The sequence below is a fragment of the Bufo gargarizans genome, chromosome 11 (genome assembly GCF_014858855.1).
Source record: "Bufo gargarizans isolate SCDJY-AF-19 chromosome 11, ASM1485885v1, whole genome shotgun sequence".
Lineage (NCBI taxonomy): Eukaryota > Metazoa > Chordata > Amphibia > Anura > Bufonidae > Bufo > Bufo gargarizans.
The window spans coordinates 75,656,417-75,682,159 of record NC_058090.1 but is presented as its reverse complement, the minus strand read 5'-3'; the positions used below and the strand labels follow the sequence as shown (position 1 = coordinate 75,682,159).

The window sequence follows — 25,743 nt, the reverse complement described above, 5'->3', positions numbered from 1 at the left end:
ACACAACATATTTTGCAACATATTTTCCACTACGCATTCTACGGCAGAAACCTCTTTGGTTTCTGCTGTGGTTTTTCAGTATGAATGCCACAGACCTGCTCCTGGTTTAACCTCTTGAATAGCACTAAACCACGAGCAGACATCTGCCTTAGCTAAAAATCCTACTCTTTTGTGTCTACAAATAGATGTCTCCATGGTTACAGACTACAAGAAAACATTGAGTGTAGTCAGATCCTGCATTTCCTTCCTACCAACCAAATGTATGTTAATAAGATGTAGGGGACGGATAGAAGGAGGTATGACTTTGGGACTGGGCTAAACTGAGGGGTCGTTTGTAGTCTATAACCATGGAGATACTTAGGTCTGAGTAGGAGTTGTTGGCACAAAACAATAAGGGGATATTCCCACGACGGATTTTGAAAATACGCTGAAATAAATCGGCGTGGTCTTTGGGCGTTTTTTTCCCCAGCTTCCTATTTTTTCAGCTTCCCATTCATTTGAATGAATGAATCAGTGCGGATTCCACTTCTTCTTTTTTCCATGCTGTTTTTTTCAGAGTTCTGCCTCCCATTGAAATGAATGGGAGGGTTTTTATAGGTGTTTTTGATGTGAAAACAGTGCCATAAAACGACATGTGAACAGGCCCTAAGAGATTTTAGATCTAGAACTCTCCTTGGCTCTCACTAGCTAAAATATGATCAGTCTTGGGCTTCACCTTTGGCGGTGGTCTGTTCCAAATCTTTGGAAAATTACCTCAATTTACTTGCACACAAACGTATTTTCTTTCCGTGTCTGTTCCATTTTATTTTTGCGGACCATATGCGGAACCATTTATTTCTATGATTAAGGGTGCTAAAAACATGCACCCGAAACGCGTCAGAGAGATGTAAGGCCTGGTTTGTACCCATCATTTTGTAACTGCTTTTTAATGGAGAAGAAATAAAACTGAATGGATTTTACCAACACCGGTGGCAGGAAATGGTTTACATTTGTCGCTGTGTGAGTGCAGTCCTGCACTATCCGTGCTCCGGAGGTCCTAGCAGAAGCTGGCGTCTGCTACTGTACATTAATTTTAATGGGTCTGCAAAAAAATAAAACAAAAAACGGAAGTTACTCCATGTACATTATGTCTGTTCTGCAAACAAATAGAACTTGTCCTACTATTGTCCGCATTACGGATAGTACTGTTCTATTAGGGGCCAGCTGTTCCGTTCCGCTAAATACAGAATGCACACGGACTTCATCCGTATTTTTTGTGGATCTGTTTTTTGTGGACCACAAAATACATACAGTCGTGTGCATGAACCCTAAATCAGCAGAACTGATCATTCACTCTCGGTGTAGTGCTAAAATCCACCTTGAAAGACTAGATAGATTATCAGCTCGTTGAGAAATTAGGTTAAATGCTGCCCCTTAGAAGCCTTTGGACAGGGGAAGAAGAGCTGCTGGAGTGAGACAGAGGCAGAGACACACAAAGATGCTGCTGTTTCTAGAAAGTTTTCTGTCTCACCCCAGTGCTGTATTCACATCTACACTGCTCAGTACTGCTGTATAATATTTTCAATGTTGATGTTCAGAGGATGTGTTACAGAGAAATAGCGGACTAGGATCTCCTCATCTCTGTGTGCTATGTAAGGGACGCATCATAACCGCTAATATCCACCCACCTTGGAGCTGAGATAGAGCCTGCAGAGGAGAAGGCTGGTGAGAAAAAAAATGCCAGATACGAGCGACATAATGGCCAGATATAGTATCATTTCTTATTTACACATAACCACTTAGGGTGCATTCACATGACTGTATGTGTTTTACGGTCTGCAAATAATGTGGATGACGTCCGTGTTGCATCCGTTTTTTCTTTACAGACAGATTGTAACAATGCCTAAAATTTCCTCAAAACGGACAAGAATAGGACATGTTCTATCTTTTTTGCGGGACTGCGGAACGGACATACGGTTGTGTGAATGGGGCGATATTCTGAAATCCACCATAAAGGGGCTGTCTGGCCGATTACAATCACTAGGACCTGCCATCACTTTATGATCTGGGAGTCCAACCTCTGAGGCCTCACCTGATCCAAGGAATAAAGGGGCCACAGAAATAATTAACATCAATTTGAGTTTCAGCTCCTCTTCATTTTCAATATCTCTGCTTGCCGTCAGCCAAATAAAACATTCTGGTTTACATACAGAGACTAAAAACGTCTTACAGACCTAATGCAGCTAAGATTTTGCAAAAAATTTTTTTTTTTTAAGACCTGTAATTTTCTACAATGTATCATCCTGGAGTCCAGACTATTAAAGGGGTTTTCTGGTACTTATTGACCTATCCCCAAGTCATCAATATTGAATTGGAGGGGATTCGACACCTGGCACCCCAACAATCAGCTGTTTTGGGTGCCGTAAACTACAGTGTTCGGAGCCGGAAGCGGAAGGTTCTGTCGACAGTGTAGTGGCCGTAATAGGGTACTGCAGCTCAGCCTACCATTCACGTGAATGGAAGCTGAGCAGCAGTACGCCACGCCGGAAACTAAACAATGAATGGAGTCTTCCATCCACCGTATGGTTTCTGGTGCCCTCGGTTGCCTGTTGTAGCTGATCGGCGGTGTTGAGGTTAGATCCTCAATGTGTAAGAACCGGAAAACCTTTTAGAACTCAGGATTATCTGAGCAAAACACATTTGTCAACTCTCGAGATAGAATTTTTAGTTTTGATTTTGTGATTTAAGCTTGTAATTCTACGGTTTTAGCTTTTAAATTTACTGTTTTATTTGTAAACCTAAAACAGCACTTTGGGTTAAAGTTGCAGGAAGGCGGTTTGTGTAAAACATGGAAAACTGAAGCTGATTACTTTGTTTTTCTTCACAAATGTTACTTTATTGCCAAACCTGAAAACGTAAGGTCGCACAAACAGCGCTGCGTAGCATCCAGCTGTAAAATATGACTTTGTTTCCGCAAATGTGTTTTCTTGTAATGTGCCTTTTCTTTAAAATGCATTATTTCCCCTGCCAGGCTGTAGATATTAATACAAATAGGGCCGTTCTTGTTCCTTTTGTTATCATAATGTTACAGGGATGTGAAGTTTGGGTATTTATGGTTTTAGCAGATCTATAAAACATTTCTGCCGTACAATAATATTGTAATAAGCGCTTGTCATGTAGTCAGCTGTTTAGCCTATCCCCGTTTACAAGGTGCTGCTTTATAATTCTCCGTGTCAGCAGTTCCTTGTGGTTGTCCCTTAGAAAAACAGCAGGGAATGCAGGTAATCTGCAGAGCTCGGAGATGAAAAGCCTGATTTGTAACCAAGGGGAGAGGAATCTTCTTCTCCAACATTGCTGTGAACGTGACTCTGCAATACTGTCACCTAAAATAGCATCTTAGGGAAGCCGGGCGAGATGAATCGTTTTCTCTGCTTGTGCGGGAAGGGGCGAAACCCAGGATCATGCATTAAACGCTACCTCCCCGTAGAGCGCAGAGTGTGTCACTGGACAGTGCCATAAATGTGGACTCCTTATAGATCAGTATTATGAACCCGTAGGTACTCTGCATACAGCTCTATGGTGCCTCAGCTGTGCTTCTAGTGCATAATACATCCATAATATCATCTATCGATCTACAGGGAGTGCAGAATTATTAGGCAAGTTGTATTTTTGAGGATTAATTTTATTATTGAACAACAACCATGTTCTCAATGAACCCAAAAAACTCATTAATATCAAAGCTGAATATTTTTGGAAGTAGTTTTTAGTTTGTTTTTAGTTTTGGCTATTTTAGGGGGATATCTGTGTGTGCAGGTGACTATTACTGTACATAATTATTAGGCAACTTAACAAAAAACAAATATATACCCATTTCAATTATTTATTTTTACCAGTGAAACCAATATAACATCTCAACATTCACAAATATACATTTCTGACATTCAAAAACAAAACAAAAACAAATCAGTGACCAATATAGCCACCTTTCTTTGCAAGGACACTCAAAAGCCTGCCATCCATGGATTCTGTCAGTGTTTTGATCTGTTCACCATCAACATTGCGTGCAGCAGCAACCACAGCCTCCCAGACACTGTTCAGAGAGGTGTACTGTTTTCCCTCCTTGTAAATCTCACATTTGATGATGGACCACAGGTTCTCAATGGGGTTCAGATCAGGTGAACAAGGAGGCCATGTCATTAGATTTTCTTCTTTTATACCCTTTCTTGCCAGCCACGCTGTGGAGTACTTGGACGCGTGTGATGGAGCATTGTCCTGCATGAAAATCATGTTTTTCTTACCTTGCAGACTTCTTCCTGTACCACTGCTTGAAGAAGGTGTCTTCCAGAAACTGGCAGTAGGACTGGGAGTTGAGCTTGACTCCATCCTCAACCCAAAAAGGCCCCACAAGCTCATCTTTGATGATACCAGCCCAAACCAGTACTCCACCTCCACCTTGCTGGCGTCTGAGTCGGACTGGAGCTCTCTGCCCTTTACCAATCCAGCCATCTGGCCCATCAAGACTCACTCTCATTTCATCAGTCCATAAAACCTTAGAAAAATCAGTCTTGAGATATTTCTTGGCCCAGTCTTGACGTTTCAGCTTGTGTGTCTTGTTCAGTGGTGGTCGTCTTTCAGCCTTTCTTACCTTGGCCATGTCTCTGAGTATTGAAAACCTTGTGCTTTTGGGCACTCCAGTGATGTTGCAGCTCTGAAATATGGCCAAACTGGTGGCAAGTGGCATCTTGGCAGCTGCACGCTTGACTTTTCTCAGTTCATGGGCAGTTATTTTGCGCCTTGGTTTTTCCACACGCTTCTTGCGACCCTGTTGACTATTTTGAATGAAACGCTTGATTGTTCGATGATCACGCTTCAGAAGCTTTGCAATTTTAAGAGTGCTGCATCCCTCTGAAAGATATCTCACTATTTTTGACTTTTCTGAGCCTGTCAAGTCCTTCTTTTGACCCATTTTGCCAAAGGAAAGGAAGTTGCCTAATAATTATGCACACCTGATATAGGGTGTTGATGTCATTAGACCACACCCCTTCTCATTACAGAGATGCACATCACCTAATATGCTTAATTGGTAGTAGGCTTTCGAGCCTATACAGCTTGGAGTAAGACAACATGCATAAAGAGGATAATGTGGTCAAAATACTCATTTGCCTAATAATTCTGCACGTAGTGTATATATCACCTATCTATCCATCTCATCTTTATTGATCTATCTGGTATCTATCTCATATCTTTTTTTCCTTCCTTCTTTCCACAGAATTTATCATTTTTCCTCATCTCACTCAGCCCCCTCATCCGACCTTTCCATCATAGGCACGCTCTCCCAGGTCCACCTAATCCTCTGCCTTGGGGGTCACCTTTGATTCTGCTCTGTTGTTCAACCGCACATCCTAGCCCTTTCCACCTCCTGTCGCCTCCAACACAGGAATATCTCTCAGATCCGCACATTCTTCAATCCATAATGTGCAAAAATGCTTGTACGTGCCCTCATCATCTCCCACCTAGACTACTGTAACATCCTCCTCTGTGGCCTCCCATGTAGCACTCTTGTACCTCTCCAATCTGTCCTCCTCTCTGCCGCCTGACTAATCCACCTCTCACCCCGTTACTCTCCTGTCTCTTCTCTCTGCTAATCCCTTCACAATCTCCCAATTGCCCAGAAAATCCAGTATAAAACACTATAAAAATTCAAGGCCGTCCACAACCTTTCCCTTCCATATAACTGTGACCTGATCTCCCGGTGCTTTCCCATACGGAATCTCCAATCCTCACAAGACCTCCTTCTCTACTCTCCTTTTATCTCCAAGGTTTCTCCCATGCAGCCCCCATACCCTGCAACCTTCTACCACAGCAGCATATTAGACACTTACCTACCTTGGAAACTTTTAAAAGGAACAAAACCTGAAAACCCACCTCTTCAGACAAGCCCACAACCTACAGTAACCCTGCTGCCCTGACCTTCTCCCATGCCTTGTAGGTTGTAAGCCCTTGCGGGCAGAGTCCTCTCTCCTTTTGTACTAGTTTGTATTGTCTTGTTCTTGCTTATTGTACTTGTATGTATGTATGTATGTATGTATGTATACCCCTTTTCATTTGTACTCTACCATGGAATGAATGGCACTTTAATAATAATTATTCATATACTGCCTTATGTAAAAAGATACTTGCAAACACTGGAAACCTGAATAAATGTCAATTGCATTACTGCAATACTTACTATTTGAAAATTAAAAGCTATCTCCGCACATTTGTGATTAAAATTGTATGAGTCCCATCTACCAGCGACAAGGTGGCTTCTAAGAGATGAGGACCCATCTCTTAGAAGCAACCTTGTCGCTGGTAGACGGGACTCATACAATTTTAATCACAAATGTGCGCAGAGAGCTGACATTTATTCAGGTTTCCAGTGTTTGCAAGTATCTTGCCTGTCAGAAGCTTTTGGCCTACACTCGGGGCAATGTAGAATACAGCTATATTATACACTTATTAGGAGCCAGCTCATCAGAGCTGTTGGAAGTCACTTTGTCACTAGTAGATAAATGCGCGCAAAGAGCTTCCAATTTTTATATAGTAAGTATAGCGGTAACTACTTGTTTGCTTTTATATTGCAGCCATAGTAGCATGCATCTGAACCCCTTTTTCTCATTGTTTGGAGGTGCTGGTCTAACTTAGTTTTTTTTGCATTATCTTATTATCCATAAACCTTGATATTTGGAGTGGATTTATAGTGTTTTTTAGGGACTTTAGGACCAGACTGAAGACATAGCATAGATAAGGGAGAGGAGGATTGAGGGCACAGTCAAATCTTCGTGAACAGAGGAAGTGATGGTGACCAGCCAGAGGAGACCTTGCACAGGGAATATGAGGGCAAATTAAAATGGGACACGCCCTCTTCCTGCCGATGCAGAGCCAGTGTATAGTGGAAAACTCCACATAACAATTCTGATACATGAGCAAGCTTTCATGTATAACATTTTATGGACACCAAGGAACCCTCAGCAAGTCTCGCTAACCCAAGTAGATTGACCTGTAAGTGATTTCCAGCCCGTCTTCTGGATATGTCATAGCAGGATCACAGCTTCACGCTCCTCAATAGAGTTTTATCTTTCCCAGTTTTCACCCTCAGTCTTTGAAACATGGCCAGTAGACAATATGCAGCTTACATGCTTCAGACAAGAGATGATGAAAGGAGATCCAGGCTGACAACATCTTGCGTTTCATGCCTCCGCTAAAGAAACCGTGATAACTGATTTCTGACATCTCACACTTCTGACAGCAGTCTCCATACAATTGATTGATTGCTGATAATTAGTGTACGGGATGGATCTAGGTTAGACTTCCTAGACGTTACAAGCACTGTGAAATCCTTCAGCACTTCTTTTATAAAACATGCTGAACATAAATATGCATAATGATGATTATTGTTATTTATTTATTTTTATTTTTTCCATATTCAGTTTTCTGCAATTTATGTTATTAGCCATTTTATAACCTTTGTGTTAAATGTTAGTTCTTTTCTCTCATTAGACCAGTTTGTGGAATCAGAGGCAAAACTCTTATCATCAATTTACCTGGGAGCAAGAAAGGTTCACAGGTAAGTGTACTTCGTAAGTGTCCGGTTCTCCAAGACCAGGAACCGTTGATCATATGGCAGTAGGGGGTGCAGGGGTTTACTAGAAACCTCATCTGGATCCAGCACAGAGCTCCTTTCTTCTCCACTTCCAGACCTGGCTGGACCAGAAGTGTGACATGCAATCTTTATGTACGTCACTGCTGTCAGCCAATCAGTGGCCTCAGTGGCTACGTGCCGAACCTGGACATCAATTGGCTGGTGCAGCGGCGATCTGCATGTACACGGCACCAGAGGCACGTGGGAACCAGAAGCAGAGAAGAGGGGAGCTGGGTGCTTGAATGGAAAAGTGGTGACCGTTTTATTTTAAAGGGTCGCTGTGCTTTCAGAAAACTTTTGATATGTTATAAGGACATATCAAAAAGTTTTGATCAGTGGGGTTTGAGCTCTGAAAAGTCCATCCATCTCTCTCTTCGCTGCGAGACTGACTCAATAGAAAGTCTATGGGCCCATCTCGTGCAGCGACGAGAGAGAACATGATAAGCGAGCGCCTCTTTCCCCTTGTTCTAGAAATCAGTGGGTCACCGTCTGACTCTTTAACCTCTGAGTTTTGTCTGCTCAAATAAAATAGAGTTCCCCCTCTATTATGATATTTCTATTTTCAAATCCTATAGATTCTTAAAAGGGGTCTCCCAGTAGAGTAGGTTCTGAAAAACTGGTAATATAAGCTGTCACTTGGTGATTGTCCAACCCAAGGCTCACACCATCTGGTAGAAAGAAGAGCTGCAGGGCTGTGTAGAGCATCACCAAATGTTCCCTGCCCAGCGCCACAGCCAACCAGCGCCCAGCAGGTTCTGAAGTTCAGCCCTGTCCATTTGACTTGGGTTGAGAAGTAGTTCTTTGCACAGTGCCTGGAAGGGAATGAAAATGCTAAAGCAGCCTTGGTTATCTGGGGTGGTCCCTGCAGTTGAAACCCCACCGATCAACATGTGATGGAATATCCTAGTGATGTGCTATCTCTGCCCTGCCTGGAATACCCCTTTTAGAAAATTTACCCAAAGCTACAAGTTTCTTCCAGGATAGCATGCACTGTAAAGAAGACCACTCTCTGTACGTTAGTGGGTGCAAAAGTCCTGCCCTAAACTTTGGTGGACAAGAATAGGCATTTCCATCCAGGGCCGGATGTTCCAATATGCAAAATGTAGAGAGCACACAGCCGGTATCCGTGTTTTGGGGGGTTGGCAAAAACGGAAACTGTAGTGTGAATGGTATTATAGGGGTTGTGCAGCCAGTACATATTGATAACCTATCCTCAGCATAAGTAATCAATACCTGATCGGACCCCCTCCGATCAGATGCTGTTGACCTATCCCGAGGATGGATTATCTATATGCACTGGCTGCAGAACCGCTTTTACAACTGCTCAGGCAAGATGGATGCCCCCATAATCATATTCAGGAAGGAGAATAAAAAAAAATATATTATTAGTCAAAAAAAAAACTGGATATGTGTCACTAAAAAAGAGACGTGTCACTGTCTGGTTTTAACTGGAAGAAAAAATTATCGGTGACTTATCCCTTTAATAAAATAAAATATATTGAAAATGTATAATATCTTTTTAATGGGATATCCCCATCTTAGACATTTACAGTATGCCACGCTCTGACAATATGCCATAAATGCCACCTTTGAAATTGGCACTTGTCTCCGGAACGGTGGTCTCCCGACCTGTGGTAAAAAGCAGAGAGTCGGACCTCTCCCCCACCTATCAGATATTGATGATCTATCCTGAGGATAATTCATCAATATTCTTTTCCTACCACTAAACATCTTTAAAGGGGTTATCCAACCCCTATAATGCCCCCCAAAATGCTCGGGCCCCTATTCCCCGCCACCCGTTTCGCTTCTGATGCCCTGACAGTCGCCACGGATCAAAACTTCCAGTGATGGCGGAGGGGGGTAGCCAATAGCAGGCAACGATGGGAACGAGCCCCTTTAGCATCACCTGCGATGCTAGGGAGGCTTGTTCCCATTACGGCCTGCTATTGGCTAAACCCCCTTCCCCGTTGGAGGTTTTGATCCGTGCGACGGGGAGATGCAGTGGCGGCCATGCGGGAATCAGAAGAGTCATGGGTGCCGGGGAGCTAGGTAAGTATAACCAGTGTGAGGGGCCCTGGCATTTTGGGGGGCATTATAGGGTTGGATAATCCCTTTAATGTTGTGGCTGATCGGTGGGATAGGTCATTCTGTCTGTGCGTGGTATAAGATGCAAGATGGCTCTATAGCGAGAGGGGACATGGAAGGGATAATCACAGTAGAAAACATTACAGTATTTCCTAACTCAGCTAAGGACATAAAATATCATTCAATTTTGCTTTGATTCCTTACCTATTTCCCCCACAGCTTACATATCTGAAATGAAAGCTGTGACGTTAATGGCTTCATTGTTTCCTGTGGGCTAAAATATAAATGAGGGCTTGATAGCCAATAAATCATTTCTCAGTAACTCCAAATGTCTAATTTTGCCTGTAGTGAGACTCCCGCTAATTACGTTTTTTCAAAGCATTTCTTGTGCCTTTAAAAAGGCGTCCTCAGCTCTACGAGCCTTTTTATGCAAACAGTCCTTCTTGTGGTGTGATACGTTAGCGTTTCGCTCTTCTTAATTAATTTCCATTGTGCATTACAGTGCCTAGGGTTAAACATTACCTTTCAAACTATGGAAGTAGAATAATTGCAAATAGGCTACTGAAGGCGGTGTGATATGTAAAGCATCACTGTGTTCATGGGGGGATGTGAGTAGAATTTATGTTTCCTGCAGTAGAGCTAGAAATTGGTAGCGATCCTTCCATCTCGGGGATTGACGTTGTAAAGGCCATGGTCAGAAGGAAATGGAGGCTTCCCATTTTGGGACAAGGGGTTGTTTCTCAAAGATAACCCCTTTGTTATAAAAAAAAATATAAGGTATGTTTTTTCCACGGGTCTAGTTTATCTGAGCTCCGGTGATCAGCATGTGGAGGTGCCGAATCCGCTAGAGCAGAAGCCTTCCTTTTATGGTTTGGCTCATCATTCTGGCTTATAGAGGGGGAACCCCCTATAGTATGAACTATGGAAGTAGAATAATTGCAATAGGCTACTGAAGGCGAGGTGATATGTAATACATAACTTTGTTCATCGGCGATGTGAGTAGAATTTGTTTCCTGCAGTAGAGCTAGAAATCAGTAGCGATCCATCCTAGGTATCAGCGTTGTATAGTCCATGGTCAGAAGGAAATGGAGGCTTCCCATTTTGGGACAAGGGGTTGTTTCTCAAAGATAACCCCTTTGTTAATAAAAACAAATAAGGTATGTTATTGCCACGGGTCCAGTTTATCTGAGCTCCGGTGATCAGCATGTGGAGGTGCCGGATCTGCTAGAGCAGGAGCCTTCCTTTTATGGTTTGGCTCATCATTCTGTCTTATAGAGGGGGAACCCCCTATAGTATGAACTATGGAAGTAGAATAATTGCAATAGACTACTGAAGGCGGGTGATATGTATTGCATAACTTTGTTCATTGGCGATGTGAGTAGAATTTATGTTTCCTGCAGAAGAGCTAGAAATCAGTAGCGATCCTTCCATCCTAAGCTTCAGCGTTGTAAAGACCATGGTCATAAGGAAATGGAGGCTTCCCATTTTGGGACAAGGGGTTGTTTCTCAAAGATAACCCCTTTGTTAATAAAAACAAATAAGGTATGTTATTGCCACGGGTCCAGTTTATCTGAGCTCCGGTGATCAGCATGTGGAGGTGCCGGATCTGCTAGAGCAGGAGCCTTCCTTTTATGGTTTGGCTCATCATTCTGTCTTATAGAGGGGGAACCCCCTATATTATGAACTATGGAAGTAGAATAATTGCAATAGACTACTGAAGGCGGGTGATATGTATTGCATAACTTTGTTCATTGGCGATGTGAGTAGAATTTATGTTTCCTGCAGAAGAGCTAGAAATCAGTAGCGATCCTTCCATCCTAAGCTTCAGCGTTGTAAAGACCATAGTCATAAGGAAATGGAGGCTTCCCATTTTGGGACAAGGGGTTGTTTCTCAAAGATAACCCCTTTGTTAATAAAAACAAATAAGGTATGTTATTGCCACGGGTCTAGTTTATCAGAGCTCCGGTGATCAGCATGTGGAGGTGTCGGATCTGCTAGAGCAGGAGCCTTCCTTTTATGGTTTGGCTCATCATTCTGTCTTATAGAGGGGGAACCCCCTATATTATGAACTATGGAATTAGAATAATTGCAATAGGCTACTGAAGGCGAGGTGATATGTAATACATAACTTTGTTCATCGGCGATGTGAGTAGAATTTGTTTCCTGCAGTAGAGCTAGAAATCAGTAGCGATCCATCCTAGGTATCAGCGTTGTACAGTCCATGGTCAGAAGGAAATGGAGGCTTCCCATTTTGGGACAAGGGGTTGTTTCACAAAGGTAACCCCTTTGGAAAAAAAATGAGGTGGCTCATCGCCGCGGATACAGTTTATCTGATCTCCGGTGATCAGCATGTGGAGGTGCCGATCTGCTAGAGCAGGAGCCTTCCTTTTATAGTTTAGCTCATTATTCTGGCTCATTGAGGGGGAACCCCCTTTATTACATACATATGCTATAATAAGACACATGCACAAGGGTTGTTGTGCTGAGACAGCCCGCTTGAGATGACTTATTGGTGGGGATCCACTGCCTCCTATGATGCCCTGAGCAAAGAGCACTTGACGGTGATGGCTCACTTTTAGGCTCCTAAATTTTGTAGCCTTTTATTACAGAATTAAAATGCACGTGTTATGACATGGTGGTGTTCAGGTTTTAGATACTGATGACCTACAGTATCAATGCAGTAGATCATCAACATTAAATTAGTGGGTGTACAACACCCAGAACCCCCACAAACAGGCTCCAGAGCTGACACAGACAATAAAGCCAGAAGCGTAGTCTACAGCTCAGCTCCTATACACTTAAATGGTGGGGGTGCTAGGTCTGATAATTATCACCTATGCTAAGAATAGGTCATTAATATCAGAAAACCCATTTAATATTTATACAGTAGGCTTTCATTAGGCGATAAATCTATGATTGCAGGGGACAAACTATTGAGGACCCTAGCAGTCAGCAGGAAAGAGGAGCCATCATGCTTTATGGAACACCACATGGTCCACATCCCTTTATTGTAGCACCCAAAGCAGGACCACTGTTGTCCTTGTGGCGGTGTCTGGTACTGCAGCCCCACTTGGACAACATGGTGAAGGTTAGAAAATCAGACATGTTATATCTGTGAAACATCTTCAGTTTCATGTTTTCCTATGTAAGTAATAGGCCTAGGTCCATAACATCTCATAATCCCTCAACATAGATCCATAATACCTCATAGTCTCTCTCTCTGTGTGTCTCATGTGAAGCTTAGAGATGCGGAATATACATAGACATCTCTTCCTCATCTTGATGTGGCCCTCACAACCGTCTCTCAGAGATTAAATTTCAACATGGATCAATGTATTATCCTATTTTACTTTGGTTTATATGATTCTGTGGAAAATTAATTGAACCTTAATGGATGTAGATGACGTACTTTACGTAGGTATGTCAGTCATTGGTACATTGCAGTAGTATGTATCTGGACTTGTGGTTGGGGTGTTACTGTTTTCTAAGTTGTGGTTGTTTTCTTCCTCGGCACAGGAATGCTTTCAGTTTATACTGCCAGCCCTACCTCACGCTATAGATCTATTGAGGGACGCCATTGTAAAAGTAAAAGAAGTTCACGATGAGTTGGAAGACTTGCCATCTCCGCCACCTCCACTCTCGCCTCCACCAACAACAAGTCCTCACAAACAAACAGAAGACAAAGGGGTGCAGTGCGAGGAAGAAGAGGAAGAGAAGAAAGATAGTGGTGTTGCATCGACAGAAGATAGTTCATCTTCACACATAACACCAGCAACTATTGCAGCAAAGGTGAGCTGGCCCCCTTAATATTAGCACATTCCTTTTTATTTCATTTTCTTTTCTTAAAGTGTGATCAATCCAATTAAATCAGAAATACCGCCTGGTGGGCTTGTTCCTGCTGATTAAAATGATACCTGTCTTGTGAAAATCGATTGCAGAGTTTTCGAGAAAATAGACTTTTATTCTTTATGCAAACAAGGGCTACAGAGAACTAAGGGGTGTGGTCAGCACTGGCAAGCTGAGGCACACCAAGGGGCCAGGCCCCGCCTTTGGGTGCACTGAAGCCATCTTTTTGACAAAGAATAAAAGTATTTTTTCCTGGGAACGCCACAACCGATTTTCACAAGACAGGTATCATTTTAATCTTCAGGATCAACTCTACCAAACAGTGTATTCCACTTTCTACCTAAATTTCAGCAGTGCCATACACTGGTGTGTAAGAGCATAAGAACCTGCTAAATGGCTTCCAGGTGTACTTTAACCCGCATAGAGTTGACCCTCCTTCCATGGTACCCATGGTTAGCAGTGTAAACGTGGCCCTTCTGTGATCTACTGCACATGCGCCACAAGCAGTCAGCGCGAGGGTGCACAAACAGGACATCTAACTCACCCATGAAAGTCCGGTATCTGTGGCTCCTGTGGACGATCTGTTTACATCGCCACCAGTGGAGGCAACTCTATACAGGCTAAGGTGGTCAGAGGCCATTTAGCAGCTTATTGTACTGTAGTATATGGCATTACTGAAATTTAGGTACAAAGGACCCAAACCCCCTAAAATTATATTTAAAATGAGATGTCATGAAAGTTTAATTACGGTAGTGTTGTTCTGGGTACAGCTACAGTACACATGCAAGTTTTTGATGCAGTTTTTGAAGTCAAACCCCAAAATTGATTCAAACAAAGAGGAGAAGTCATATTTGTCTTTTATACTTTCTCTTAAAATTTTTGATCCACTCTTGTTTTTGGCTTAAAAAACTGCATAAAAAAACCTGATCATGTGGCCATACCCTAGCTGAAACTCCTCCTCTCAATTAGGAGAATGAGTTAGTTTTGTTGGTTGGAGATCGCACATATGTAGCCACCTCCCCATTGAGGGGTTGGCACTGGGACTGCCCGCAGAGATCAGCTTCATATGATCGACATTCCAGTTTTTTTGACATTATCCAATATCCATCCACATCTTTGGTACAGATGTATAGTTCTTGCCAAAACAGGAGCAGGTCCCATCATAGGAAGACCATAAACCCATTAGAAAATGACCTACATTTCTCTCATGGGATTGCTCCCATTTTTACAAAACATATTTAACATGATGCTGGGCTGAAAAGTTCAGACTGGTCAACCAGGGTATGGGGATTCCTCATGGGCCCAGACTCTGACACAATAATGGCTTCATTGGTCTAGCAGAAGACAACACCATTCAGGAGCCACCCACTTGACGCAAGGGTTTATTTCTTATGTAATAATTCATAAATTACCTATTAGACCTTATCATTGGTACAGTATGTCCTACAATGTGTACATGTTCCATGTAGATAGATGGTAGGCCATCGAGATCATCTCTTTTGGTGGACCCAAGGATCACCGGTCTGACACTCGCTCGTTCAAATATTGTTTCCCTGGAAGTAAGGTGTCTGGTGACAACTGACCCCGCACCACACTACAGTAATAGTCTGCCGGGTTGACCGGTCCACGTTGGCATGGATGACTATTAGGGGGTGTCTTTCTTTTTTGACCAAGATTCCTACTGAGATGTAGCTTTATATCAGTGAATGGGTCTTCAGCCCGTAGATACAGTTTCCTTTTTTTTTTCTCCTATTGATTTCAAGATTTTAGCATTTTTTTGAAAATTTTGTATTTGGTTTGATTATAAAGATGCCTTTATTAACCCTTTGGCTTTACTGCAGTACCTTCATAATAATACTTTGCAACAAGGTTGATTGCATCCTAGCTCAGGTCTGTTGATGGACCTGTGTCTTTTTTTTTTTTTTGCCTGTTTTGGATCCTTAATCAATTCCACTAGTTCATCTCAGTGATTCCTGTCCGCCATTATGATCTTTTGGGTTTCCCATAGTTTGACTACTCTAAATGTAAAGAATCCTTTCCACCTCTATTGACATGTCTACTTTCATATGTAATAACATTACTGGGGTATCTTTTCATATAAGTGTCTCATTCCTCTATTATTCCTTCTAGAGATTTATGAATGCATTGCTAGCAGGTCCAGCTGGGTGTTACCAGTTGGGGGTGGGGTGTGTCAGAGGAATGACACACCATAAGTCATAAGAATAGATGCTCCAGAATTTAAATGCAAGTAGTTACTAAAACAGGAGAGGAGAGGTGACCAACAAAACCTTGGGGTATGTTCACACTGCGGATTATCATGCTGTCAAAATCCGGAGCGGTTTCTTGCGGCTTAGCTTCATTGAATGTCCTGACACTAGGGTTGCATTGGGTATAAATGTATCTATCCTTTTTTGATACTTTGATGTCAGGTTCAGTTTGATATTAAGGGCCGTTCACATGGCAGGTTTTACCTCGGAATTTTGGCGTGCACCGAAATTTCGCCAAAAACCCACCAGCGGCCGTGTCCGTTCTGCCTCCCATTCATTTCAATGTGAGGCAGCACTGAGGATCGCAGAGTGCCGGCTTAAAGCTGCGACTGTGCCAAGTACAGACCCCTCTAGGCAGGGTTACGACTCTAAACCACCGGCCGCGCGAACTGCAGTGGGATGTGGACACCACGTGGCGGCTGCTGGAACAAACTGCCTTGTGAACTGGCCCTTAAAGTTTTTTTTTTTTGGAGCTTGGTGTTGATGACCTATCCTCAGAATAGGTCATCAATATCAGCTTGTGGGGGTTTGACTCCCGAAACCCCTGCCGATCACCTGCTTGGCCAGTGATGTCACGTTCATCGGTCACACGGCCTAGGCGCCACATGGGCCTTAGCTGCAGTACCAAGCACAACCACTATACAACGTACGGCGCTGTACTTGGTAAACTGTGAGGGGGCTCTTCAAACAGCTGATCAGCGGAGGTGCTGGGCGTTGGACCCCCACCGATCAAATATGGAGTCAAACCCCATTTAAAATAAAATCTAATATTTTTAGGAAATCCCTGATAATACATGGCTGCTGTCAAAAATGTGAAAAAAACTGTTATTTTTGCACCTAAATTTTTTGCAAGCAGACCATTTATTAAAATTGGCCTTTTTTGCTTTTGCTCTAGAAGCATTGAGATTTCCATCTTTCTGCTGCCTGGCCTGCCATGATAAGAGGAGTATTAACACCTCCGGTATCTTCTAGACGCGGGGCGGGTATAATCTGAGCGCTATAATTCTGCTCTAATCGTGCAGTTATGTAATGTGTGGCCTGGTTGGGATATAGTGTACTCCACAATAGCGCAGTCGGGGGTCATTGCTGATTCCGTTCTCTAGATTGTCACATTGAATAGTCTAGTGAGGACGGGATGAGTTTCTTCCAAATCCACATAACGCTATGTAGGTCAACAACATGCAAATATTCATTTACTTGATAAATGCTGGCAAAGATAAAAAGTGATGGAGCTGAATTCCTAATTATCTGTGAAGTCAGACCTGGTTTCTGATCTTCAAAACGGACTTAACCCCTTATTTCTGTGAGCAAGAAGGCTTTAAAGAGGACCACTCATGACCTTTCTGTTTTAGTCAATTCCTGTATTTCCCATGAAATAACAATTCTGGAACATCGAGCAGTCTGTCATTCCTCTGCTATGCCTATTAGAAGTGTATGGATACATTGAGAGCTGGGTGTCACCATTCCGTCTTCTTAAAGGGGTGTGTCCCTAGGCAGCGTAATTCTTATAGCTCTAATATGCAATATCAGACTGTGTGAGAACATATCCCAACCGGTAACACCCAGCTGTCAATGTATTATTATAGGAGGAATAACAGAGGGAGAGCACAACACATAGTCCTAAGGAGAGATGTTCCAGAATCGCTATTTCAGAGTCAATACTATTAAGTATTTACTAAAACAGACATGTCAAGAGTGGTGACAGGTCCTCTTTAAGTTTTGTTTTACATTTTTTACAGTATTATTGGCTTTTAACTGCAGAAAAATGCATGAGTTGCAAAATGAGTTGCGGAACTAGAGTAATATTTATTTATTTCAACATGGCTTCTTGTCTCTAGGTGGTGTATAACATGGCTGCCTGTCTCTAGGTGGTGTATAACATGGCTGCCTGTCTCTAGGTGGTGTATAACTTGGCTGCCTGTCTCTAGGTGGTGTATAACTTGGCTGCCTGTCTCTAGGTGGTGTATCACTTGGCTGCCTGTCTCTAGGTGGTGTATCACTTGGCTGCCTGTCTCTAGGTGGTGTATCACTTGGCTGCCTGTTTCTAGGTGGTGTATAACTTGGCTGCCTGTCTCTAGGTGGTGTATAACTTGGCTGCCTGTCTCTAGGTGGTGTATAACTTGGCTGCCTGTCTCTATGTGGTGTATAACTTGGCTGCCTGTTTCTAGGTGGTGAATAACTTGGCTGCCTGTCTCTAGGTGGTGTATAACTTGGCTGCCTGTCTCTAGGTGGTGTATAACTTGGCTGCCTGTTTCTAGGTGGTGAATAACTTGGCTGCCTGTCTCTAGGTGGTGTATAACTTGGCTGCCTGTCTCTAGGTGGTGTATAACTTGGCTGCCTGTCTCTAGGTGGTGTATAACTTGGCTGCCTGTCTCTAGGTGGTGTATAACTTGGCTGCCTGTCTCTAGGTGGTGTATAACTTGGCTGCCTGTTTCTAGGTGGTGTATAACTTGGCTGCCTGTTTCTAGGTGGTGAATAACTTGGCTGCCTGTTTCTAGGTGGTGTATAACTTGGCTGACTGTCTCTAGGTGGTGTATAACTTGGCTGCCTGTTTCTAGGTGGTGAATAACTTGGCTGCCTGTCTCTAGGTGGTGAATAACTTGGCTGCCTGTCTCTAGGTGGTGTATAACTTGGCTGCCTGTCTCTAGGTGGTGTATAACTTGGCTGCCTGTCTCTATGTGGTGTATAACTTGGCTGCCTGTTTCTAGGTGGTGAATAACTTGGCTGCCTGTCTCTAGGTGGTGTATAACTTGGCTGCCTGTTTCTAGGTGGTGAATAACTTGGCTGCCTGTCTCTAGGTGGTGTATAACTTGGCTGCCTGTTTCTAGGTGGTGAATAACTTGGCTGCCTGTCTCTAGGTGGTGTATAACTTGGCTACCTGTTTCTAGGTAGTATATAGAATGGCTCCCTGTCTCTAGGTGTTTTAAAACATGGCTGCCTATCTCCAGGTGGTGTATGACATGGCTGTCTGTCAGTAGTAGATGTACATGGCTGTCTGCCTCTAGATGATGTATAGTATAACATGGCATTCTGCCTGTAGGTAGTATGGTTAACCCCCTGAAGATTTTTGTGACCCTTCATACCTGGGGTCTAGTGCGCACCCCTTCAGGCTCCTGCATGTTCTGGCTGTAAGAGGAGACTGAACACTGATTGTACTTCCTCCTGTTCCCTAAGTGCACTGATCATAGAGATGAGTACATGGAGAGGATAGAGAGGACTGTGCAGCTGTAACTATACAGCCACACAGTTCTCTCTGTGATTGGGCAGCTTGTTACAAGAACACTCCATCCAGTCTCAAAGTAGAGAGCTCAGGAAATCAAGGTGGGGCAGACTTTCCTGGACAGGGTGGGGGGTAGTTTTTGGGTGCAGCTTAAGGCTCCATTCACACGTCCACAATTCTGTTCCGCATTTTGCGTAACGGAATTGCGAACCCATTCATTTCTATGGGGCCGCACTATGTGCTGCCCGGATCCAGAATTGCGGATCCGCACTTCCGGGTCCACAATTCCGTTCCCGAAAAAAAAAAAAATAGAACATGTCCTATTCTTGTCCGCAACAAAAATAGGCACATTCTATTAGTGCCGGCGATGTGCGGTCCGCAAAATGCGGAACGCACATTGCCGGTGTCCGTGTTTTGCGGATCCGTGGATCCGCAAAACACACACGGACGTGTGAATGGACCCTAAAGGAAACAGTGGCAGTTTAAATGATGGCCATTTTGGGGATCCATGGGCCCTCACGGATCCTTAGACTCCTGGTGGCTGCTGAAATGGCACATGTTATCATCCACCACTAACTGTCATGAGAGGGCGCTCCACTTCTCCACTGCCCTTAGCATCAATGTGCTGAGGCACAAGTGGGTGCAGGTTTTGTTAGATGGAGAGTAGCAGCAGTGGAGAAGGTAGGGGAATTTTGCATAGGCGAGGGCCTCTTATTTGTGTAATTGCAGTGCAGGTCACATAGACATGATCTGTTTATGAATCATGCAGCATTTTTCTCCATTCGTGCACATTAGTTTTAATGGCAGCCGAACATTATGTAGAATCGGATGAATACCTTTTTGCTCGCAGTCAAAACCAGGAGTGAATCCTAAACAGTTTAAAGGGGCAAAAAGCTGCATCAGAAATGTACAAGGCTTTTACAAATGACTATAGTGGCAGTCATACATGTGACCACCAGGTGGCATTGCAGAACCCGGCCATTACCGTAGATTTATTGTATACTGCATCTGTAGGCAGAGCAGGATTTTATATCATTCTGCTGTTCCTTGCGTCCAGACCTTCAATGAAAAAGAACAAAAAACCTTATCGGTAATAAAGGGACAATTTTGTTTATTTGATATGTTAACCTCCTGCGGTGGAAGCAGTAAGAGATGACATATCTGCTAGATTGTCCAGATGTCCCCTTACTAAAAGGGGGGAAAAAACGATATCCGTCTGCACAAATCTTAGCGAGGTCTAGGAGACAGCAAGGAGCAGCTCGGTCCCATTGAAGTGAATAGGACGATACCAAGCACAGCCGCTATACAATGTACAGCTCTCTGCTTGGTGAGCACAGTGAAGGTAGTGGCGCTCACAGGAGCCAACAGCTGTTCGGGGGTCCCGGGTGTCGGACATACTGATGACTTATCCAGAGGATAGGTCATTAGTAAAAAAAAAAAAAAAAAATCTCGAAAACCCTTTTAATTCTAAACAGACTGATAAAAATACAGCTTAAGGCCTCTTTCACACTGGCGTGTGCGCCCCCCTTGCCGTATTGCGGACCGCATTTGCGGATACGCAATACACAGGTGTTGTTCCGTGGGCATTCTGCATTGAATGGGTCCGCAAATCCGGAGAAGCGGAACAGAACCACGGAAGCACTACGGAGTGCTTCCGCGGGGTTTCGTCCCGTACTTCCGTTCCACAAAAAGATAGAACATGTCCTATCTTTTTGCTGAACGGCCGGATCGCGGACCCATTCAAGTGAATGGGTCTGCGATCCACTGCGGCTGCCCCACGGACTGTGCTAGTGTATTGCGGCCCGCAATACTGCAACGGGGGCGCACACGCCAGTGTGAAAGAGGCCTAAATGAGTGTTTATGAGCTGTCAGGAGTTCAGTGATAAGGGCTATACATAGCCGTCAGAGCAGCAACATGACGGGGCTCAATGTAAAACAGGAAGAAATCGTGTGCAGATACAACGAAAGTGAAAGCAGTAGAAAAAAAAAAAATGGAACATTTTTAATAAAGACCAAGTGAGAATAATAATAATATTTTTTAGCCCAAAATGAGTAAAAGGCAGTGATTAAAAAAAACTGTCTGCAAAGGAGCCCATAGCCCCTTTACCTTGGATTATGCGGCAGTGATGGGACATATATTGCCACACACAAATATGACCAGATCTGTGAGGTAGATGTGAACAGAACCTTACAATACTGTATTTGGTAAAACCTTCATGTCTGTGCTGTAGATTTGTGCATGCATTTCTGTGTCTTTTTTTTATATCACACACCATATTCATTGTGTGTTATTCATCAGACTCATCCATCCATCAGACCCTCCTGCCATTCTAAAGTTCACAAGATCCCAGAACACAGTTGTTCCCACCATTCTTCCATCAATGCATCAGAAATGGTAAGACTCGATATCTACATGTGCCATGTTACTGCCTATTGTGTTGTTGAGCATTGTTGTGTTAGATAGCTTTTTTTTTATGAAAAATGAATGCAAAAAATGCAGATAGCACACTGATGAAAAATATGGATGTGTGCCTGAGATCTTATTTTTTTTTTTTTAAGCTGCGTTTTTTTTTTTCCCTAAAAAAAAACCTGCTGCGGTCAGATGTTAGGTGTTGGCGAATAGGAAATTATAAAATGGCCTGCAAACACTGTGTGTTTTGTGTAGTGGCTTAAGACATTTTCCTTATGTTTTTTATTTTTAAGCTGCGTTTTTTCCCCCCTAAAAAAACCTGCTGCGGTCAGATGTTAGGTGTTGGCGAATAGGAAATTATAAAATGGCCTGCAAACACTGTGTGTTTTGTGTAGTGGCTTAAGACATTTTCCTTATGTTTTTTATTTTTAAGCTGCGTTTTTTCCCCCCTAAAAAAACCTGCTGCGGTCTGATGTTAGGTGTTGGCGAATAGGAAATGATAAAATGGCCTGCAAACACTGTGTGTTTTGTGTAGTGGCTTAAGACATTTTCCTTATGTTTTTTTTTTCCGAATTGCGTGCTTTTTCACGTGTTTTTCCATAGGCTTCTCTCTAGGAAAAAAAATGCTAGTGTAACGAAAATAAAAGTTTGTACAAAAAAAGCATAAATTTCATGGCATGAATAAACTAAAAAAATAAATAAGTGGCAGCACACATAAAGGGGTTGGCTGAATGGGACTAAGATGCAGTACCAGACATACCCTGTAGACAAGAGTGGTGTTTTTCCTAAGGCAAAAAATGCATAAAATACTTTTTTTCTACCATAGGCATGATTTTGAAAGTAATAACTTACCAGTAAAAATAATGCCAGTTTTTCACACAAAATCATGTAGTCGTTGATCTCTGTGGGTGGGTAGGATTTCAGCCGCAGGGGGCAGCCACAACGTGCAAACCCAGCATAACATAGAATTTCTATTGCCCACGTGCTAACAAATCGTAACAACATTTTCTACCTTCCTTTCCATTATAAAGCTGGTTGCACATAGCAGCGAGGTGCAGTTTTTGCTGTGGTTTTCAGAAACTTGGAAACTGCACCATGTCTGTGTGAATCCAGCCTTAAATGGCCACTTTTGTTTTAACAAACTTTACATAAATTAATAGTGCAAGCTAATATAAGAAACTTTGTCATATATTTTATCAGAGAAAAATGCCTTGTTCTTCCTGTAGCAGCTCCTTCCTTCCCTTTACATACACTTCTATGGGCAGCATGCATTTCCCTCCCACATGTATGGTCTATAAGTCTCCTCACACTGATTAAAGTGCTCTCTTCCTAAGGAGAGTTAGTTCCCCCCTTGCTCGGACACAGGCCTCCTCCCCAGTTAAGCCAGTACTCTCTGCTCTGCACTGTTAAGGGGCAATCATCCCGAAACAGCTGTCTGCAGATGAGGTGCTGGCTTATTTAATATCCAAGTCATGTCTCAAGGCTTATTTTAAGAGCTGAATAATGACTTATAGGATAGCTGCCTTACATCTGATGGCTTTAGAGGCAAAGCTTGTTAAGAGCTCATTTGTATTTCTTCTTTCCCTCTCACTTTAACTAAGTTCGTGCCTTCTCTCTCACTTCGGCACATTTCTCCTCCTCTCTCCAAAGACTTCTATGGCCTGTATGTCATCTTATCCTTCAGTGAGCTGTCGGCCATCTTGTTTCTTAGAGAATGTTAGTTTAGGATGAAGTAGCGGAGAAAGAGGCATTTTTCTCTGCTAAGATATATTACAAAGTTTATTTTGGTGTATGCAAGGTGTGGTTGAAACAACCATTTAAACAAAACACAACTGCATTATTATTTACACCCCTCCAGTCATCCCCTTTGATAACAACTTTGATTGTGTGCAGATTGGTTTCTGTCTACTCTGCACATGTCGATGCTTTTGTTTTTGTACCATTTGCAAAAGTTTTCAAGGTAGGGTACGGCCAAGCAGCCATGCCATGCCACTCACCATTCTTAATAAGGCCCTGTGCTGGTGGTGGATCCGCCGGAATAATGTAGAGGCGCCAGTCTCTTCATAACTTCGTCAATACACTGCCACTTCTAAATGTAAGACAGCTTTCTAGCCTGAAGCGGATATAGAAAATGCCAGCCCGTCCACTCCCCCGCCAAGCCCTCTTTTTCAGACCTGGCTTGAGTGGTGAGAAGTCGCTGATTATGGCGCAAAGGACTTTTTCACTGCAATCTGCACCAGAAATACGACTAATTCCACTTCATTCTAGTTGTTTATGGCTCTGATTTTGCACATTTAATGTCTGAATCACATCATATATATATATATATATTTCTGTGTTGGTATGTCGTCATGTGCACCCCTTAGTTCATTGTGTGTTATTCATTAGACCCATGCAAGCGTTATTCATCAAGATAAAGGTCACAGGATCCTAGAACACAGTTGTTCCCATCATGCTTCCATCAGTGCAGCGGCAATGGTAAGAATTATATATTAATGCTTTTTAGGAAATTGTTTCTGTGCAGAAAGCCATGGAAAGGCCGGTCGGCTCTCCTGATCTGCCTTTTAGTAAATACTTGCATTCCTCGTGAAATAACATTTCTGGAGCATCTTAGGACTCTGCGTTGTTCTGCTTCTTCTTAGAAATATATGAATTACTCTTGAATAAAAGGGATTTTCCGGTATCGAGCAGGCTCCATTACATATAACATGACTGTAGAAGAAAGTTTGTAATATACTTATTGTTCTAAAGTTGCATGGATTGGCTTCTTGGGAAACCGATCACGTGACACTCCTCTTCTGAGGAACCGGCTTCCGCTGACGTTATGTCCTTTACCAGATTTTCGTCCTGGGTCATGGTTTGGATATCACTTCCGCTGTGGAGGAGGTCAGAAGTATTCCTTTCCCTGACGCATGTGCAGATGAGGTGGATTCAGGAATTTGCACGTGTGCCAGGAAGAGGTATAGTACTGGCCCCATGCATAGAGGAAGTGAGGTCCTGTCCATAGCCCAGGCCGGAAACCTGGTAAAGGGTGGGACGTGACTTTGGCTGAAGTTGGATTTTCAGAAGAGCAGCATTACAAGACCAGGTTCCTGAGCAGCCAATCCATGGAAGTTTGAAATAATAAGTATATTACAAACTTTCTTCTGCAGGTGAATTATGTGTTTAATAAGGTGGGTCTGTGGCACCTGCTTGGTCTCAGAAAACCCATTATAGTAGTTTTTCTTAAGGATAGGCTGATTTTGTGGTATTTGATCCCTGGAAGCCCAACCGAGTGCAGTACAAAGCTCAATGTACTATCACTCCCACTTGGTTGTTTCAGCACCAGATCCTACCATATACACGTGAACCCAGAAGTGGGCACCCACCTAACTTTCACTGCTGTAGCTGAAATTTTAGGGGAACAGTAGAACGCAGGCTATAAACAGTTACTAATACTTTTCTATGGACCCTGATTCACCAACCATTTCATTGCATAAAATGTCATGTTCTATGATTTTCCGCGCTTTTTTGTTATGTTTTCTTCAATGCTCCTCTGTCATGCACAGTTCATTGTATGTTGTCTGTTAGATCCATCCACCCTGCACCAACCTTGCTGAAATTATGGCTAAAGGTCATGCGCCTATCCCGGGTGTCCGTAAGACTACAACCAGTGGTGAGGACCTGGTAAGAGCCACACAGCGTTCCTACATGGACACTAAACCTAACCGCTACTAATGACAGCGCTAAATATTAACCAATATATGTATGTGTGTGTATATAGGTTGATAGACCAGCATATATCATATACCAGATGCCCTCATAATGCTCACTAGATGTGCGTATTTAAAGGGACCTGTTCCTGTGGAAGGTCCTGTGGTACAGCATTGATGGTCAGTTCGCAGTGTTCTCCAGCGAACACGTGCGGGCTGCCATCTTTAGTAAGGTAGACTCACCCGTCCGGTGATGCACAGGTAAGCCCTTACCTGTGTCGGGAGCCGGTCTGAAATCAAATGCAGTCACCAGAAGCAGGCAGTTCCGAGAACAGCCCGATGAAGGCCCCCGGCGTCTGTTCTCGGAACTGCCTGCTACCAGTGACCGCATTTGATTTCAGACCGGCTCCCGGCACAGGTAAGGGCTTACCTGTGCATCGCCGGACGGGTGAGTCTACCTTACTAAAGATGGCAGCCCGCACGTGTTCGCTGTAGAACACTGCGAACTGAGCATCAATGCACAGCAGTAGCTTGGAGTACTGGCACCTCTTCCCTGCAGCATG

The 25,743-nt window shown here is 43.2% G+C and overlaps 1 protein-coding gene across 13 annotated transcripts in view; it reads left to right on the top strand.

The window, feature by feature from the left end:
* Positions 1 to 25,743, top strand: part of GPHN (gephyrin) — a 260,432-nt gene that overhangs the window by 129,993 nt on the left and 104,696 nt on the right. For all 13 annotated transcript variants that reach the window (XM_044271635.1, XM_044271633.1, XM_044271629.1 and 10 more), the window contains exons 6-10: positions 7,519 to 7,585; positions 13,262 to 13,534; positions 21,378 to 21,473; positions 23,877 to 23,966; positions 25,059 to 25,154. In XM_044271635.1, coding sequence (XP_044127570.1) covers positions 7,519 to 7,585; positions 13,262 to 13,534; positions 21,378 to 21,473; positions 23,877 to 23,966; positions 25,059 to 25,154 — 622 coding nt within the window. The remainder of the gene's footprint in view (positions 1 to 7,518; positions 7,586 to 13,261; positions 13,535 to 21,377; positions 21,474 to 23,876; positions 23,967 to 25,058; positions 25,155 to 25,743) is intronic.